This window comes from Ischnura elegans, chromosome 6 (assembly GCF_921293095.1).
Source record: "Ischnura elegans chromosome 6, ioIscEleg1.1, whole genome shotgun sequence".
In the NCBI taxonomy this organism is placed as follows: domain Eukaryota; kingdom Metazoa; phylum Arthropoda; class Insecta; order Odonata; family Coenagrionidae; genus Ischnura; species Ischnura elegans.
This window is the reverse complement of record NC_060251.1, coordinates 62,441,846-62,462,992: the sequence shown is the minus strand read 5'-3', so window position 1 is coordinate 62,462,992 and position 21,147 is coordinate 62,441,846. Positions and strand designations below refer to the sequence as shown.

General features: G+C 36.8%; 1 protein-coding gene and 1 non-coding gene across 2 annotated transcripts in view; one reads left to right on the top strand and one right to left on the bottom strand.

The window, feature by feature from the left end:
• LOC124160266 (phospholipase B1, membrane-associated-like) overlaps positions 1-18,247 on the top strand; it is a 62,855-nt gene extending 44,608 nt beyond the window's left edge. The window contains exons 4-7 of the mRNA XM_046536081.1: positions 114-273; positions 6,484-6,638; positions 7,253-7,436; positions 15,214-18,247. Coding sequence (XP_046392037.1) covers positions 114-273; positions 6,484-6,638; positions 7,253-7,436; positions 15,214-15,374 — 660 coding nt within the window. The 3' untranslated portion in view covers positions 15,375-18,247. The remainder of the gene's footprint in view (positions 1-113; positions 274-6,483; positions 6,639-7,252; positions 7,437-15,213) is intronic.
• A 1,629-nt stretch (positions 18,248-19,876) lies between these two features.
• Positions 19,877-19,966, bottom strand: Trnai-uau. The gene is given in 2 exon segments: positions 19,877-19,912; positions 19,929-19,966. It is a non-coding gene; the product is annotated as a tRNA-Ile (tRNA).
• Between the last annotated feature and the right edge of the window lie 1,181 nt (positions 19,967-21,147).

The following is a 21,147-nucleotide window of genomic DNA, read 5'->3' as shown; positions in this document are numbered from 1 at the left end:
TCTGTAGCATCAGGTTTTTAAGCTCGTAAATAAACTAAAAAAGTACTACTGCAAGCCCAAGAGAATCTTTTGGATATTTTTCTTAAAACTAGACTTCTTTTTCCTTATTTCAGGTGTTATCAATATTCATCGGCCATAACGACATTTGCAGCATGCACTGTCTCGACAGCGTGAAACATTCAGCCAAAGCACACCAGGAACAGCTACAAAAGGCACTGAATTACTTGTACAGGGATGTCCCCAGGATATTTGTCAACGTCGTCTCGTTAATAGGTGAGCACCTGAAGCATCAAATTGTCGTAATCAAATCCGAGGCGTTCGGAAGGAAAAAAAACTACGCGTGTGTACCAAATCAATTCCAAGGAATTGGGAGAACTAGTCGCACTACGCACAGTGGGCTAGAATCGAAAAAAAGCTGGCCAAAACCTCAAATGCGATTTTTTTGAGCTAGGAAGCTGAAACTTCGCATACATATTCTCAAATAAATTTTGCATAATTTTCCAGATTACTTTTTTTCCTGAGTCTTCACTTTAACAATATATTTGAGGTCAACGTTGAACAAATTTAGCGAAAAACAACCACCCTCGATTTTTTATGAAAATAGCCAACTTTATTCTCGTCAGTGGTTTCATGAATAGCATTATTGACAAAAATGTCGTACCATCTTAATTGACACTTAGTTTTCTTCCATTTGGAGGGTTTTTTTAAGATTTTGTTTCATCGTGAGAAAAAGTAGATACTTTCACCGACTTCCACCAAGTGACTTGTATCACGTCGTTCTATGAATATTCTACATTGTGAATCAAAAGTAAAATCCTGCACAAACTTGCAACCCCGAATTGTACATCGTTTTTTCGAGCGTGCGGTCGTTCTGGTCGGCGGCGGCGGAGAGTACGGTGACAAGGCAAGCGTGTGAATCCGATACGGCCACATTCACTTTAATAGCTGGATAACAGATACAATAGTGATAGAAAATAATCACCAGAGAGTAAAATTGATAAATATTGCTACAAATGACTCTTATTATGCAATCGCTGGGCACTAGGCCGGCCCTTATTTTTCAGAATTGCGAAAAGTTATGTTTTCCTGGTCTCAAAATGATCCAAATGAGGTCTACATTCACGTATTAAAATTTGGTTACTTTAAAATAACGGCAACCCGTGCCCCAAGGGGCCTAAGTACTAAGGACCCTCAATTGAGTTTTTTGGGGTCAAAAAGTGCTAATCCTATGTAAAACGTAAAAGTAAAGATCTTTGGGGCCAATTTTCTGTTTGTTTTGATCTATCTCTAAGCGTTTAGGAGATATCGTCCGTCGTAATGTAATCCCCCCCAGGGCGCCTCCCCGCACCGCGGAACCACTGAGGTACGGCCCGCACCACTTACTATAGACTTCCCCTCAACCCCCTCCCCTCCCTCGGCAAAGACTTTGCTCACACTGGCAAGATCTAGCCTCTGAAGAAATTTGCTTACCTTAGAAAGAATTTAATTGCAATAACAATACTTCCAATCCAAGAGATCAATTTATTTTCACTCTATCCATGAATTTCGGTACATTAACCAAAATAAAATACATTTCCATTGTATTTCTTATTCTTCTGTCACTGTTAGGAGCGGAGAACCACACCTTTTACTTTCTTCTTGAATATATTGAAATCTATTCCACCACTAACTGCATTTCGTTCTCCTCTCTTTATTTGCGTAAGAACTTATTTCATCAGCCCAAGTACATTTATCCGAGAGATTAACTGCACTTTCCCCGTCGTGCGTCAAAAATTCAATGGTACTGCTCCTTATAATTTCAAACAAGTCATCAAGTTTTCTTACGAAAGATTCTCTTCATCTCTACTGTAGTTCGCGGTCTCTTTATGTCGTTGCACGTTCATCCATTCTTTGCGTCATTTTTCTAACTTTTAAATCGCCTTATTTACCGTAATAACAGGAATTCTAGTTTTGTACCATGGATGAGACGCATTTCTCACGGTTTTTCTCGCACTAAGTCTTACAAATTTCGAACCCATTAGGTGATAGAGAAAACACACAGTACTTCTCTCACTGTAGGTAAATTTGAGCCGAGTATTTCTTCACTTTCTTTTCCTACTAGTTCAATGCCTGTATTTAGTCTTGATTACACTCTTTCCTTGCTGGCCTATTCTTAAAATGAACATCACGTTCATGATAAAGTATTTATTTCACCGCTTTTCTCCTTACATCCTAAAAAACTTAGCACCTTCTATCCCTTGCACACTATACACAAGAACTATCTCTCTACAGTGATCTGCATCCGTGAACTGACTATCTCGTTTCGTCTTCCTTGAATATTTCTATCTACTATTGGAGCCCTGGAAGCCCTGCTCATTCCCTTCATTTCTTTATAATTCATAGACACAATTGTATCACATGCTTATAATATTTTGTGCATAACAGAGCACTTTGGAACAAAGCCTGCTGGAATGGTTCGCGGCCGTAAGGCGGCAATAAATCAAGGTTTAAGGGGTCGGTACCTAGTACATAGGACGGCGTTGAAGGGTTAAAATTGACATTATAGGCTATAACAACATTAATCATGACACCAGAGGAACAACCTATTCAATACTGCACCACTAGCATGTAAATCTTGTCATCAGGAGCAAAGTCTTTTCCGAGGGAGGGGAGGGGGTTGAGGGGAAGTCTCCAGTAAGTGGTGCGGGACATACCTCAGCGGTGCCGCGGTGCGGGGAGGCGCCCTGGGGGGGATTACATTACGATGGACGATATCTCCTAAACGCTTAGAGATAGATCAAAACAAACAGAAAATTGGTTCCATAAGAACTTTACTTTTGTGTTTTACATAGGAATGGCACTTTTTGACCCCAAAAAACTCAATTGAGGGTCCTTAGTACTTAGGCCCATTGGGGCACGGGTTGCCGTTATTTTAAAGTAACCAAATTTTAACACGTGAATACAGACCTCATTTGGATCATTTTGAGACCAGGAAAACATAACTTTTCGCAATACTGAAAAATAAGGGCCGGCCTACTGGGCACTGCCAGAGGTACACTGAAAGGTTTTTTTTTTCGTTGAGAGCATTCCGTATATAACTACGGAGAATGGACTAGCATCGTGTCCTTAACGTACTCTTTTTAACAGATAAACTCTCTTTCTGGGCAATAGCCGTCTATTTATTTATTTCATAGCGTATTAATATTTATTTAATTGTATTTCTTTTTTAATTGACTTACATTTTTAGACTTTTTACATCGTGTTGGACGTTTATATTTTCTTGCGTTATATTGTACATTTCGGTGTAAATACGTAGGAAGTTCTGTCGTTATTAACTTGTACATCAATGTTGCCTTATAAAGTCAGCGCCTATTTTGTATTTCTAACCATCGTAGTTTTTCAAAATATGGTGTTTCATGTTCATAATATGTGATGTCAAAAATATGCCTTAAACAGGAGTTCTGAATCCTCTGCAGTTTTAGATTTAGTTCATTTGTAAGGTCAGAATATACCACACAGCAATAATCTATATGAGGTAAAACAAGAGTGTCAACTAGTTCTTGGCGCAGAGGGACGGGGATAAGGTGTCTAAATTGTTTAATTGATATGGAGTCTTAAAGACCCTATGCGTAATAGATTTTATGTGTTCATTCCATGATAAGGTTTTATTTAGTGTAAATCCTAAGTTAGTTACACTATCAGAATAATCAATTTGGACACCTTTTACATTTATCTTTGGCATGGCATGAAGTACAAGTCTATTAACATAATTATTACTACCAATGATGATACATTTGGTCTTACTTGGATTTAGTTGCAGGCAGTTTTCATGTGACCACTTTTATTCCAGGTAATGAAGCTCATAAAAGTGAAAAACCTTGCAATTTTTTCAAACTGAATCGATTTGCACCAAAATTTGGGATTAGACTAATTATACCCCCAGAATATACCACACAGCTTCAAAATTTCTAATATACTTCAAAATCTATAATATGCCGAAGGGCGCTTTTTATTTTTTAGGGGTGAAAACTACCCCTAAAAGCTGAAACTTAAAAAATTATTTTTTAAAGCTAAATACGAGTAAAATTTAGTTTAAATTATTTGTATAATTATTTGTTTATGTTTGGAAAATAATTTTATGGTGTTTCAACCCATAATAATCAACCCTTATTGGGGTTTAATGTAAAAAAGAATTTTCAAACTGAATCGATTTGCATAAAAATTTGTGTTTATACTAATCATACCTCCTTTAAAAATTTTTTTCAAGCCGAATCGGTTTGCATAAATATTTGGGATTAGACTAATTATGCCCCCTACTTCAAAATCTATATTATGCTGATGGGCGCCTTTTATTTTTTAGGGGTGAAAACTACCCTTAAAAGCTGGAACTTAAAAAATTATTTTTTAAAGCTAAATACGGGTAAAATTTAGTTTAAATTATTTGTATAATTATTTTTTTGTTTGGAAAATGATTTTAAGGTGTTTCAACCCATAATAATCAACCCTTATTGGGGGTTAATGTAAAAAAATTATTTACCCTAAAAATAAAAATTATTTATCACATTGTATCTTCTTATACACTTTCTTACTCCTTTTATTATGTATTCACTTTTTTCTCTCATGATTTTAATCACAGCACAGAAAAGATATAACAACAGGATAAACAGAACAAACTTCGTCATGGTAACATAAACAAATAAATGTACATTTATGTAGACATTACTTGAAACACAATCAAACGGAGACTGTATGGCTTCCAGTCTTCCCACCACATGCATGCTCACAGGTCACTGTGAGCGAGAGCACACATACTCACATATGTGTATGTATATATACATCTTATGGGTATTTGTGTTTATTTTGTAGCAAATTTGAGTGTATCGTTAGCTTCTAACGTAAAGTACGCAATGTATATGCTGATTATGAGGAATATTATGCTCTGAATTGTGGATTTCGAATTTTTCGAAAATAAATTTGATTGGTATTTCAAACATTGCTCCTTTATTTTTTATGATAGAAAGTTCATTTAAATTGTATTTTGTAGGATTTTTACTGACTACAAGGTCATGTGCATTAAATTTTTTTCGAGTCATTAATTTTGAAAGGGGAGGGATTTAAGGGTCTAAATAAGGTGGAGCACCCTTGGAAATAGAGGTTTTAGTTATCAATATCTCACCAAAAATTTATTGTATAGAAAATAAAAACACACAAAAATATTTAAAAATAAAGAAGCTAGAATTTATTACTCTTGCATTTTTTTCATATCTCCAGTTTTTTTGGAGTTATTTTGAAAAAAAGAGCATTTTTAACAAAATTGTAGAAAATGACTTTTCACTTTTTTCTCCAATTTTTTTCAAAATTAAGAGTTGTAAATTAAAAAAACCTCTAGGATCAATTAAAAATACTTAAATAAAGAGAAATACAGAAGGGCATTGATCAATTTTGTCTATTGTGGTAATAAGGAGTTGTTTTCACTGATTTTATCGTACAAAAAAGTAGGGACTGATCTTATTTTTAATCATAACTCGCTCAAATTTCATGATAAAAATATTTTTTCTCATGATTAGAAAGTTTTTAAAAAACACTTTAAACAGATTACATAATTTTTCCTCGAAAATTACATTTTTCCCGCTATTTGGTATTGAATCTTTCAAATTTAGCGTATGACAAACAATAGATAACCATCAACAAGTTGTAGCTCGGTCCGAATTGGTCATAAAGGAAATATAAAATAAGATTTTTATTTAATTTTTTACAAGCTACAGTTTTGTAATTCACAATTTCCTAATAAAATTAATACTTTTCATGTTATTTGCCTACAAGCGATTAAAATCGTTGATTTTTTCGTCAAAAAACTGTTACTTTCAATCGTGAATAACTCGAAAAATATTAATTTTACGCAAAAAATGAAAAGAACATTTTATTCTTAGAATTTATTTTTCTATCGATTCCAGTGGTCAAAATATAATTAAAAATTTCCACCCCCGAGATGGGGTGGAAACCATCCCCAGGGTAAAAGCGCCCGTCGGCATGATATAGATTTTGATTCTTGGTATATTCCCTACTTATTATGAAAATTTCAAGAAAATCGATTCAGTTTGAAAAAATTGCAAGCCAAAATGCTTCATTTCCTGGACTATTTATATATATTTCGAATATCATCATTCACCTTAGTAATGGCTTCAGTCACATCAGAAGGGTAACAGTCAATGTAGATCTAAAGATCATCGGCAATAACATCAGATCTACATTGGCATGAATAGAAAACAGAGGGGGTCCAAGGGTTGACCCCAAATAGGAAAAGAAGGCACGGAAATTCCATTCGAAAATTATCCAAATTAAGAAGACCTGGGTTCCTCCAGGATGATGCACGGCGGCGAAAATCGGGTCTTCGTCAGAATTCCCTGAGCGTTCAACAGGATTCCATAAAACTCCTTAATTTCATAAGGAAATTCTACTTTGCCGTCAATGTGAATGTGAATGGATTTCTGCTTCGTTTTACAGATCCCACCCTGACCGCAAGAGTAAGCATGGGTCCTTTATGCAGTATGCTGAGGAGAATCGCCTGCTCCTGCTTGTATCGGGGAAATGACTACGCCCAAAGTTTGGTGAACATGAGCAAGTTGGTCAGCGAGTACCACGAAGCTGAGAAGGAATTGGTAACTGAGAATCTTTTTCTTGAATGAAACTTGGAAGCTTGAAATTTTTAAAACTGTGAGACTCGTTTTGTTCAACCGCGTAGTAATAAGTGATAAATTTTTTAAGCTTTGGATCACTACAGATTTTTAACTTTGAGTGATATGAATTGCAAAAATCGAGATAAAAAGGCTGTTTCTATGAGGAATTCATGCTAATATCGGTTAATATTTCGTAAGATAGCCTTCATAACAAAAAATCTACGAAAATTTCAGTTTTTTGCTATTATTTCGGTCTCTCAATATCTCTGGCATTATGAGAAAGTGTTTTTTCCAAACGTCAAAAATAGCTGTTCTCACTTGTTTGAATTTTTTCTTATAACCACATTGGAGTCTCGTTGACGAGCCGTCTGAGACTCTGGCAGATGGGTAAGATTGCAGCCTTAAAAATTTAGTCACTCGAATGCCATTCGAATCTCGCAGGATTCACTAAGCCAATCAAAATACTTTCTAAAGGTATAATATAAGAGACAAGAGATTCGTTTTTCACCCTACCGCTCTCCAGATAGCGTATTATAGGCAGTAAATTTTTGTGCTTATTGACATGAATGTGATAATGTCTATTTTCCTACCAACAGGTTAACAGCCGAATTTATTCGGGAAGGGATGATTTCACGGTGGAACTACAGCCTTTCCTTCGTTCTACATTGGGACCCACAACCATCGGCGAACCAGAAAAAGTCAATGTCATCGAATACGGAAACAAAGAAAAGCCTTGGACTCCGGAATGTTTCCACTTCAACCAAAGAGGCCTAGCATCAGGTACTTAGAAAAAATAAAATAGCTCGTAAATAGATGTTGGTCATAGTTCGGTCGTTTTTTTATCAACCACGTCTCTATTCTCGGAAAAATGAACTAAATTAGAGATATCTTTGGACACCACGTTACTGGGCTCAGAAAAAAAACTTTTAGATTAATATAGTACCGACTATATGTGGACGCCGCTGCGCGGCCGACGCGGAAAACGAGTCGCCGCAGCGGTGCGGCGGCACTTCCGACTCAGCGGAAAATAAGATATATATCTCCCAGAATATAATTGGTGCTACAGAATACAGAATATACTCGATACCTCAATATTTTTTGGTGGTATTAGGGCAGCGCTTTAGATGCTTTCTATAATTTCTTGCGGAGGTGCTTGATAGATGTAATCTTTATAGGTCATCGAGATCTTTTAGTATTACGCTTTTAACGGTATATTTCAGGTTACTCATGGAATTGCTCTAAATATCTTCAAAACAGAACAAATCTTTGGCTAAGTCTGACGTCACGAATACTTTTCAGGTTAAGTATTTATTTCAAAGTAATATGAGATCTGAGTACGGACTCTTATAATTACGGAATAATTTTACTTTCTTAATCTCAGGTTCTTAGTCATTTTTGAACTATCTTCCTTGTAAAAGGAATAGTTGATTGTTTGAGGCTGACGTAAGTGCGCATGACAGCCTTGAGCGAAGAGAACATGAAATAAAATTAAAGGCGGCATACCAATGACATTTCATGATTAAAAACTACAGTTGAAATCATATTGCAGCTATAAAAACTTATGGCAAACAATAATTAAAAGCCTACATCGTGAGAAATGAAATAGGCTAACTTATATAAGAGTACATATTTGTTAACCAGATCTTAAAAAATACATGACCTGTTTTGAATTCCCAATACATAGGCAAAAAAATATATTTTCTTCGCTTGTTCTTCCTTTGCACTATGATTGAAATCAATGAAGTTACAACTTAAATTGAAAATTTATTGCATAACTCGAGAAGGATATGAGGAGAATGATGAACATGAATATAATCAGAAGATACTACTCTCGGGGCACTATTGCCACCCCCGGAAATATCATAAAAAACTTTCTCCGCTGAAGGCGTAAGGGAAGAAATAATTTTCCTAATCAAAGACGGATTATGACGAATTTTGGTGGAGATTTTCGGAGACAGCCGAGAATATAGAGCAAATTCTCAGTAACACGGTTTTAAGACGCTCAAGGTGACAACTTTTACACACCAAAAATGCAGCTTGTCTTCCAATAGGGGAACACTACTAGAATGAAATCCGTTGAGTCACCTAAAGATCACGTTAGGTTTCACAGTGCTACACCATTAGTCTCGGCAAAAAAAAGCAATTTTGTGGAGAGGCGAGGAATTTTCCTTTTCCCCAAGGATTCACCACCGAAATCTGGTGAAATCTTGCCATCCAGAAATCCCAATACTCATCGTATTTGGGCCTCCCTTTCCAACATCACCACAGCCTAAACATAGAAACAGTTTTTTCTTGGAATTCCAGGACATACGGTCTCTTAATAGCGCCAAAATCTGTGGTCACCTTCGACAGAAAGAAAAAAAACAGAAAACGCAGAAGCAATGATAATAAACGATTTCACAGAAGCCCATGGGCCCACCCAGCGAGGGGCAAGGGGGACAACGCCCCCCCCCCTTGAAGCGAAAATAAATTTAGTTCAAAACAAAAGTTATGGACAAATTTTGCTTTTGAAGAAAAATGATACTAGTATAAGGCATGGAACTAAAATAAAAATTATTTTTTCAAGCAAATAATAATTAAAACTGATAAATTGCTGTCATAATTTCCTTAAAATTTTGGTTTCATTAACCTTTTCTCTGCAAAAAAAGTTACAACTTGAATGACCACGGCTATCCCCCCAACCCCCATTTTTGATTCTGGGTACGCCGATGCAAAGGCCTCTTTCACAGTATCTTGCCGCCCACAGTAGTCTTCATTTGCAATGTGTCCACCATCTCTAATGGTGTGTGCATGTATCTATAATCTATAAAATCCACTTCCGACCATTGACTGATTCATGCAAATGTTTGGTTTTAAATTTCAATGTACAATCAAAAATACCTATTAATCGTTTTTTTGCTCTCCCGAATAATTTCTATTTTTGAGATACGTGTTGTTAGAACTTAGCCATCGATATATCCCTTGGACCTTAAAGGATAAAATGGTTTTATAAAAGTCGTAACTCTTGTCACTGACTGACAAATTCATCCCAGTTTCATGGGGAAATACAGTATAATTAGGGGTATTCATGAAATTTATACTCATTATGGGGTGATCTATCAAATCCATTACTTTCCGATTAGGAGTGTTAACCGACATATATATATACATGATGATGTGATCTATCAAATTCATAACATATCAATGCTATTCCTAGCCATGACAAATATTATAATGCAATATATTGGGAAGAAAAGTGGATCGCATTGCACTCATCACCGCGTCGCCGACATTTTTGAAATCCGATTAAAATGCAACCAAAGTGGCAACAGAAACCAGTCTTCTGTAGGATGGAATTGGGCCTCCTCTATGCAGCCCCCTTGCTTGTAGTGCTAAGCAATCACTTGAAATGATGCATCGGTATTAGTAAGGGGGACAGCATGAACGTCTATGGCGCTATTTTCTGAGCTTTCCTCAATTAAGGAAGGCCGTTTAAACACCATTAATAAATAGCTTTATCACTTTGAGAGTAACTATTGTGCTCTTCCACTCAGATAATCATCTCTTTAAATTTATCATTCAACGTCCAAATACTCTTACTACAAGACAAATTGCCTTACTATAGGGGAGTGAACAGAAATGTGGACTTCACGTTCAGGCAGGACAGTGTAAATTGCGGTTTCTTGATGGCTAAATCAAGTCCTTGGCCTTGACAAAAATTCCTTTCCGATAGGTGAAGCTTTTTGCTTGTTAGATCTCAAAAGGTGGTTCACGCATAATGACCGGGGATGGCCTTGCTTCCTTAAATCAAACAAAATTTGAGGAGAGTTTGCGCCAAAAATAAAACAGCAGCTTCCCTCCAGAATTCCAGGCGTTTCTTACGGAAGTAAGAAAAAGACAGAGGCGACGCAGCGTCCCATAATTGGCATACAGCCACTAAAGTTGTCAAGGTCTAAGGCCTTTCACAAGCATCCACACTCAGCTTTGCGAGCCACTTCGATACCCTCTTGACTTGCCGCAAGTAAGTGCTACTCTCCTGGTCATCCTCGGAGGAATTTTTCCATTTATTTTTCTTCCCAATAAATTTCGCTTGAAATGCCTTGTTCTATCGCCAATTTCTTTTTATTTTAGACTATAGTAGATTTTGAGGCACGAATATTACATTAGAGGATTCTCAATTTCGCCGCTAGAATTGCTGTCGCTCCGCATGCATTAAAATCAGATTTCAAAAATCGCCAATCGCGGCGCACGCAGTCATCGATATCCACTTTTCACGAGGAAATACACGGCAATAATTCGACCTGAACCAATACATCACATAAACCACAAATTTAACACATGCGAGAAGATTTTTAACTAAAAAAGACCACTGCCACCACGGTTAATGGCGAAAGTCACACTGACCGTGATACCGATGCCTAGAGGCGCCGCCGAATAAAATGAACGCTCAATGAAAGCAGATATAACGCTTAACCGCCATGTTCTTGGTCCTCCTTTAATAGAGTACCCTTGGTTTGAAGTATGAATAAACCAGTATTTTCCGAGTTTCAGCCCGCCTCATTCATCTTGAGCTATTGCGGCGAAAAATTGATGACCTTAATCCTTCTGCGGATAAGCTGATGACGTCACGCGCTCCTACTGTGTTGTCCTCCGCTTCTCATTTAGGCTTGAGGCTAATATCAACAAGTGTCTAAATTTCGCAAAATTCCTTGATAAATTTAAAGTTGAAAGCGTAATTTTAAAACAATCAACAAAGCATGAAAAAATACTTGTCCATATGGAATATATGCGGAACATATGGATCCTCTCGGAGGGAAATATATTTTGAAAAGTACACAAAACGCATATATTTCGTACCGCAACACATGTCATTAGCACTTGTGACCTGTGACTGGAGACGCTATTTTTAAAAGTAATAGTAATAGTAAAAGTAGTGTTATTAATTTAATACTCTTTATGGTTGGAACGCATAAGTTTAGCTTACATGATTGAAACCGTGATAAAATCCTCTCATCATCTTAAGTCAACAATCGTAAGATTGGTTTGACGCAGCTCTCCAATCCGTTAGTCTTTTCACAGTGATGTATTTCTTTTACATCTTTTATAACCTGACCTATGTAATTTATTCGGGGCCGTCCCTTGCCCTTCTTCCCTTCCACCTGTCCTTCTACGATTGTTTTCATCATAGGCCATCACAGTGGCGTAAATATGGGGGGATGAGGGGATAGACCCAGCCCCCCCCACCCCCCCGAAGCCTCTGAGAAACAAAAAGAAATATTTAAAAATGCTGTCTAGTTTTGACACATAATAAAAGCATCTGCTTAAAGTTAAATTTTAAGTGCCGAAATGATGTAAAAACTATTTCCAGGCGTGCCATTTTTCAATAATTCACCAGGAACCACCTTTGTCTGAGGGGATGGGGGGTCCCCAGTTGCCATTCCCCAAAAAACTGCTTTCGGGACCACGATAAAAGGTCATTTTTCTCGATAATTAAAAGCAATAGAGCTGACGTATTTGGTCTAAAATATCAAGGAAAGACCAATGTTCTACTCAATTGGAAAAAATGAGTGCTTGCTAAAACCAAATTTAACTTATTTACATTTTTAACATTTTTCGTTAAAAATTTCGAAATTTCAGGACAAAATGGCGAACAGAAGATATTAAATGATTTTGAAAAAAATCATATCTGTAATACTCACCCGGGTACGCAACTTTTGCCGGGTATTACGATTCGCTCCTAAAGAAAAGTGGAAAAAAGAGGCACCCTAGTCCCCAACTCAGGCCCCTTCATCCCCTCCCAAGGCATATTCCCCCCTGCCAAACACCCTAGAGGTGGCTCGCAGGGTATTATGTAGATGTAGATGTAGATTCCTAGTTACGCCACTGGGCCATCATGTATCACGGTGCGGCCTACTAAGTTGTTCCGTCGTCTCCTTAAGATTTATAGAAGACTGGTCCTATCTTCCTGTCTTCTTAGCTTTCTTTAATTACTTACTCGGTCGATTCATTTTATCTTCATAATTCTACGGAAGCACCACACTTCGAATGCTTCCACTACTGATTTCTCACTTGCTGTCAACGTCCCAGCCTCGTTTACATAGAGAAACAGGTACCATACGTCGCACCTGATAAATTGTTACTAATCCTTACTTCTATATTGGAATTCTCAAAACATCCTCTATCAATCGAATATCACGTACATGGCAAACGAATTCCAAACACGTTCCCAATTGGCCGGTACAACACCGGCTGCGATGATTAGCCAACGACGAACCTCACCTCGGTTTTCCGGTCAGCAGGTTGACACTTGAGGGAATATAGATACAGCTACCTATTTGAGTTGCGAGTGTAAACGACCGCGGAAGGTGTGGACACACCGTGTATGAATGATCCCACTAGCGGCCATCTGAATGAATTCGGAAATGAAAGTGAAACGGATACGTGAGGTCGCCAGGAATTTTCAACCAATGAAAATAAAATAAGCTCGTAATTCAATGTCACGTGACAGTTGAAGCTGTGACCTTCAAACACGCAGCTGCAAACTCACACGTGGATGAGGCCACAGACCTTGTCGATGAGACTGAGAACACCGTCATAACACGAATACATCAACTCTCGTTGAATAACATTGAATGCTATTTTTCTAATTATGGTATATATATATTTTTTTTTCACCTCCACAAGTGTATTTTTCCCTATTTTATTCTAGATGTCCGTCCTATTATGTTCATTCCAAATTGCTCAAGCCTGAATCGCACGATCCTTTTTTTCCGTCTCTCTGAATGATAGCTTGTGCGATAGGTTTTCAGGGACCAAATGAATGATCGCTCGACCTATCATTTTCTGTATCAGGCGGTCATTCCAACCTTCCCTTTCTCCATCGCTTATTCGCTCGCATCCTTCTTCCGCCACTTTCCGCATTTACAACTATAGTATATATCATTCAATTAAGAACCAATCGTGGCGTGCAATCGCTGTTAGCGGCCTTGCGTTCTGATTGGCTAAAGGACAGTGCCGGCAATGGAAGAAGGGGCCTACCAAGTAGTGGCGTAATAATAGTAGGGATGAGGCGATATATCCCCCCCTCCAAAACCTCAGAGAAATTTTACAAAATATTTAAAGATATTGTCTAGTTTTGACATTTAATACCTACATCTGCTTAAAGCAGTGGCGGATGCATGTGGGGGGAAAGGGGACGCCCCCCCCCCCTTGCGGGGCTGCCCGCAATTTTATATTTATTTTGTAATATTTTTATATCAAAAGATAGCATTTTCTTGTGCATGCGTATAATCAGTTTAAATAAAACAATGTTATATTTGGCATATAACTTAATTATTTTTCATTACGATAAAAGTATAGGTAGCTCTAAATATCTTTTGCGCCCCCTCCCCACTTGACTTTTTTCTGTATCAGTTACTGGCTTAAATATAAATCTTTATGAGAGCCAAAATGATGTCAAATGTATTTCCAGGCATGTCATAATGCAAAAATTTACAGTTAATCCTCCCCTCCACCCCTCCCCCCCGGCCCAACCACAGGCCATTCCATCCCCCCAGGCATATTTCTAGTTACGCCACTGCTACCAAGGCATGGAAAAAGGGACGAGACTTTCATCCCTGGAACCATCGCGGGAAAGGAACGCGTTAAATGACTTTTTTTCTGCCATCATTGGAGCGATCGCTCGAGCTGTCCCTCGGAAGGGATTTAAAAAAATGAATGTGTGATTCAGGCTTTATGCAACAAAGTGTGGTCCATGAATATGCTACACATCTATTTTGTCACATCCAAAACAAAGATTGGTCTTATGTACGTTGCAGTAGCAGATACAGAAAATACTCAAGGGGGGGCGCAAAAGATATCTTTAGCTACCTACACTTTTATCGTGATGAAAAATAATCGAGTTACATGCAAATTTTAAGAAAGTTATATTTAAACTGATTATACTAGTATGCAAGACAATTCCATCTTATGATATGAAAAAGTGCAATTGTGGTTCTGCATTGCTCGGCAATGAAGGCGGCTCCGGAAGGGGGGACCCGCACCCTGCGCCCCCCATACGTATCCGTTGGTTCACCTTCCTCCAATTCTGAAAGAAGGGACTGTGTACCCTACACTCTTTAGTTTATGATATAAGGATATGTTTAAATATTTATACCTTACAGACTACGTGCGAGATGAAATGTTCGTAAACAATTAAAACAAATGAGCTTTGAAAAAAATTTAAGGCAATGCGTAAATGCTTGTCTTCTCAAATAGTGTACAATAATCCCTTTTAATCGACTGGTAATAACTTTTGGTATATATTATAGAAAATTAATGATTAAATCCTATTCGTACAGCAAAAATTATGCAAGTTGGATAGATTAAAAATCAAAATTTGCGTATTTTTGTTTAAGGCTGACCTACCGGTCAGTGCTGATAAAAATTTAAATAAAGTATCATGCAATTATTTCTATTACTCTAGTCTGCATTAAATATAATCACCCAGAGAGTAATAAAACTTGCACGTAATTTACATTCGCATGCTCATCAATTAATGGCAAACAATATTAGTAATTTATTTTCTATTCTATTTCAGCTTCCATACTGCTTTGGAACAATATGCTGGAGCCAGTGGGAAAAAAGACTATAAAGATGGAAAAAATGACTCACAAAGACATGAAGTGCCCCACAATCAATGCCCCATACCTTTTCACCAAGAAAAACAGTGATACATATTTTAAAACGGGTCGTCAGTAAAAAAAAAATATGATGATTCGTGCGATTTTTTTAAACGGATGTGAAGACTCCATGAAAATCTCAAGGAAAAACATTGAGAATTAATATTTGAATACTTCCGCGAAGAATGATTGGAACAATTAGATGAAGAAACGACGGAGAACCTGTGCAAAGGAGAATGAATGACATGGCAGAATGACGGATAGAGAGCAGGCAAAAAATATGACGGGTCAAAATACGTTCACCGCTAGAAAGCGAGGCACTTGGCACTATTTGCGTGATATGAGAAGTGCGGACGAGTGCACGATATTAAAAAGAGGTCACGTGGAGAAATCTATTAACTACACGAATACCTTTAGTATATGTATCCTCGAGGTCATTGTCGCTTTCCAGTGCAGGTGCAACATAGAGTGCCAATCCGGCACGGATAATTCGTACAAAACTGTGGAGAGAAGCAGTGCTGGCTAGAGTTGCCGCGGAAACAAATTAGCTTATTGGCTGAGATAGCTAAATTTAAGAAAAACTGAATCCATTTCTAATAATATAGACAAGGCTACAACCAGAAAAAATTTCGGAGGGGGTATCATATTACGACATATGATATTTTACACCAATTATAATAGATAGATATACAATTACACGTGGAAAGTTAGACTATCCTGCTACAACTAGTATTCCTGTCTAGGTATTAGGAATAAGGTCTAGTCATTAGCACAATTTGTGATGGCAAATGCAAAACGTACGTCATATTCTTATGAATACTTGCCATAACTGATTCAACTATTTATAATTTCTTTCACAATTCACTATAGCACATGTGTGCCCTGAGTCATCACGTCAAATTCTACCGATGAAATGAGTTTTTACTTCCTTATCATTAAAATGCTTACATTTTCAATTTTTTAAGAGTCATTATGACCATGTTTAAGGGAATATAAGAAGCTAGAAACCATTGTGTCGGGGTTAAAGTAGAGGATGTTTATTTATGGGGAGCCTATAAGCACTTAAGAACGTATCTCCTGTATATTCCAGGGGTATTTGAACCATCAGACCCTCCCCACACGGCAAGGGCTTGTAATTAAAAACAACAAATGAATAAGAAGGTGTCCCTCTATTAAAGAAGAAGGTCACAGAATTTCCTTCTTGAGGATATGAGACTCAGCATATTAACCACCACCTTTCTTCGAATTATTTACGCATTGGCTCTGAAAAATTACCATTGGTTCAAAATGTTATATATCGTAATATGATATTATACTTTTAGGCCACATCATTTTTTAAAGTGATGTTATAACATGAAAAGGCCAATAATTAATAATATCAAACATTTTAATTGAAGAATTTCTAACGAAAACACAATTCCATCAAAGGAGCTAACTACTTCTAGACTTTTGTTAAATGTTTGACATCTCTTCATCTCAAAATGTTAAATAGTGTGAAGTGTAAGCGTATGCACCGTCTGAAAAAACTGCTCAAATGGAGGAAAATCTACTCTCCCACCGGTAGTTTAAGTAAATTCAATGGCAATTGAGAAAAGATAAAGAAACAATTGATTCAATTGATGGCATGCACAAACTAAAATAACTCAGGGAGCGATAACTGTGTAGATAAAATCTAAGTGCATTCAAATGACAAGATACTACATATGAATACTATTATTTTTATTTAAGAGATTTACATTAGAACAATCTGCCACGTAGGGATAAAATTATACCTAAAATACACAAAGTATCTCCTGAGAGGGATCCTTATCCCCATGGTTCAAAGGTAGGATGGATGGCACACCGATGAAAGTTTACGGGCATACGGATGTCGGAACACAGTTTAGTCTTCTTTGCAGACATAAAAATTTTGGAAATTTTTCAAGAATATTACCGAAGTTTTAAAGGATGTCATCATTATGCCTGATATATACCTAACATCTTTGCGTCACTTTCTCAAAAGTAGTTCCACATTTTATGCTAATATTTGTTCTAATCTATTTCTTAACATTATCTGTGTATGTAGCATGCTATCGATTCGTATTTATTTTCCAAGTTTTAACATGCGCCAACCATTGTTATCTAATTCTATCTCATCCCCGCAATATTCCACGGCATAAGATAATCTATATGAAGTAATTTAGGCGAAGAGGAATGCATATGAATGACATCGATTAATGAAAACTGCATACGACTGAAAAACATGTCGATCAAATCGGAAAAAATAATACATGCATTTAATAATGAATGGTATATAAAATTAACAAAGAATATTACATGGCTTTTTTATACTTCCACCAGCTTATAACTCAAATCCCACGAGTAAAATAATTCTACGAATGGCTCACTTTATCAGTACCTTTTTTCTCTTCAGGACTCACAATTTTTCACTTCAGAACACAAGGTTGTCCCGTTTTTTACAACGGAAGACGATCTTTAATTTTTTATTTATTGGGCTGTCCAATACCACATGCTACAAAGCAAACAAAATTTCTATTAGTTCAAAACATACTCTAAGCTTCAAGGATCACAGTTATCATGCGCACAGAGAGAGGTTCGTGCACCCAGTGGAGTGGAATATAATCCAACATTTGCACATGTAACTTCTTCCGTGGGTTGAAAATACTGGCTCAAAATTTGTAAACGCAAATAAGATACTTAAGAAAATTTGTGGTTTCCCTGTGCTCACATAACAAAATTCACGCCGTGAATCAGGATGTGAAAACATCGATTTTTTCCATGTAAAATCCGCACATTCGTCATGAATCAAAGAATAATTCAATCCAAGTTCTCCAATAATCTCGAGTGAATGGTCAAATTCTGCGGGAGTTTTGTTACAAACATATATGCATGGGATATTTTCATGCAAATGTTACTATTTATACTGCTGTTATATTTTAATTGTAACGTTTAAGTTGCCTTTTGTAATAAAATAAATATTTTAAATCAATGTTCCTGCTTCCTTACTGACAAACCCCACCCTCCCCATCACCTTCCTTTCGCGTCCATTTATAAAATAAAAATCTTTAAGTTCATAAAGTGGGCTGGTAGGCATCACGCTGTCAGATCACATTGAAGCCATCACTCAGTGGAGTAATTTCGTAAATGTACGCATACTATTAAAATATATCCCCTGGTATCGATCAGATCACCAACGTTTAGTTTAATTTCGCGTATATTACGCTCTTTCCATGCAGTCTAGCGCCATTTACAGTAGTGAAGGAAAAGAAGCAGGCTAGGTAGGTGGTACAAAATAGTGATTGACGAAAAAGCATGGGCTGGATTTGAAAAGGACATTACAGAGCCAAGATTTGTGGGAAAAAATAATCATCAGTTCAAGATAAAGTGTTGATCACATTCGACAAATGTAAATCAGTTCTCCTTCTTGAATGGTACCATATGGAACTGGAACGAATTACCTGCGAAAATATTTGAGTCGTTCCCGAAAAAGTTGTATTTTTATTAATCGGTTAAAGAAGTAAGGTTTCAAGGGTATTATATTAAATTATTATAATGCATTCAATTATTTTAATTGCATATTCATGCTACCACTACGCTAATGGCCAACTTATTACAATATTATTACAGTAATAATAATTCATTCAACACTCACGTTGAAAAAGGTACAGATGATTCCATGGATTCCAATGCTATACCATTAAAGCTATATATTTGACTATATATCAGACAAAGAAAACTATTTATCGAGTGGCATGGACACAGTAACTTTTGCGAAGACATAGTGCGTCAAACAAAAGTTTTTGCAATAGAATTAAAGCTATTTTTATTATATTCTTAAATAAACGAGTATACTTAAAGATCTTAGTGCAGAATACAATTCTATAAATTTAACCCGACAAAAATATTGTAATGGTTCAGTGTTTTTGTTTTTTAGGTGGGAAATTAAGCGCAAAATTCTTGTCTAAGAAGTCAGCAGATTCGATAGCTTGGAAATAACTTTGATTACGTGATTCTACGAGATAAGGATTTTTATCTATGATCTATCTATAGGCGAACCGGTAGAAAGACAAAAAGGCTTATGCAAATTTGGCGAAACCGTGTCCAGAGAAGTGGGGTTTTCTTATTCTTTGGAAACCGAGCCATAAAAGGCCATGTTACACGATACATTAAACGGTACGACTTAATGTCTAAATACATGAACGCGTGAATTAAAACAAAAATGCACCGTGTAACCACCTAACTTGCGCGAATGCATACACAGAAAATAGAACCTGTTCTAATGTGGTTCATGCATTCGTACATGTTCCGTTCCAGTCCACAAAAATCATTCATGCAAACAGGCATTCACTTGCACGTGTTAATGTATCGTGTAAACAGTCTATCATATAGGTTCAAATGAACATGCGATTAAAATAATTGTATACATTATATTACCTAAATATAATATCCTTAAAAATAGGAGGGACCCCGCCCATGCCCTTTAACCCTCTAGGAAATGCCCCAATTGGGTTTGGCCTCATTAAATTCCTTTTGTTCCTTCCTTTTATTAAATTCCTTTCATTCCTTCAAATAATAAAAATATGCTCCAGGTGAGGCTCGAACTCACAACCCCGGCATAGCTCGGACACTGTCTTATAAGTACCGTGCGCTAACCAATTGCGCCACTGGAGCTTGATAGTAATACGTAAGATCCAATGAACTATATACCATGCTCGCTTCTCCTACCAGTACAGGGGCCGTATTCTGTATTTCGTCGGTGCCGCACCGGTCGGTTTCCCTTTCAAGCCCACCGACTGGACATCAAACCGTACCGACAACGGATTCCGCACCGACGACGACACTTTCAGCGATTCTGTAAGGTCGTCGGTTTCAAACCAGTCGGTACGGTTCCCCTTCCTTCCCAAACAGGGAAAATCCGAATATATCCGAAGTTTGACGTGTCTCCACCAATGAAAGAAGGGTAAAAACAAGTGAAGACTCATTGGCACAGTTTGTTGTCGTCATTCTCAATCTTTTTATTTGCGGAAATTACGACTTATTGCTAGATTAAGATAAACGATATTGGATAAGTTGTTGACAATGCTTATATAATGTGTGGTAGTAATGCTGTACCTACAGAATCGAAGGAAACAATATTACAACATCACAATAAAGTTTGTATGTGATGGAGATTGTTGTTGCTGGAATGAATTATTGAAACTATCCTTGAGATCGTAGTTTCTTTTTTTAAATATTGGTTCCGTATAATGCTATTTATTCACGATTTGGTAATATAGTTGTCATTAAGTAAGTTCCGTATAAATGTTATCAACGGAAGGTTATGCCATTGGCACCGTAGCAGACGAAAATAGCATACCATGGAACGTGAACGTAGGATTCAAATGCAAATGTAATATTAGAGGAACAAGTTAGGAAATTGTTATAAAAATATGGAGCTGGGTGCAATTAAAAGAAGTGTAATGACGAGGAAGTAAATAAATTGTGATTGGGTGAAATACATATGTATAAGTTGCGCATTCCAAGTGAGAGAAAATGATAATATTGCGGTAAACCTCATACTTATTAACAAATATCTTCTTTTATCGTCAAGGGAATCAATGGCTGACGATGAAATGAAATATAGTTGCCCGTTACAAATGAAAGAAACTGATACCGTTGTGGCAAACTTCATACTTAAATAAAAAGATCTTATTTCTATGCCGAGAGAAACGCCAAATTGATGATTGAGTGAAATAACAGTCGCCTATTCAGAGTGATATAAAGTGATAACATTGCGGCAAAACTCATATTTAATCAAAAATATCTTTTTTATGTCAAAGGAGCAAAAAAATGATGATAGAGAGAAATAAAGC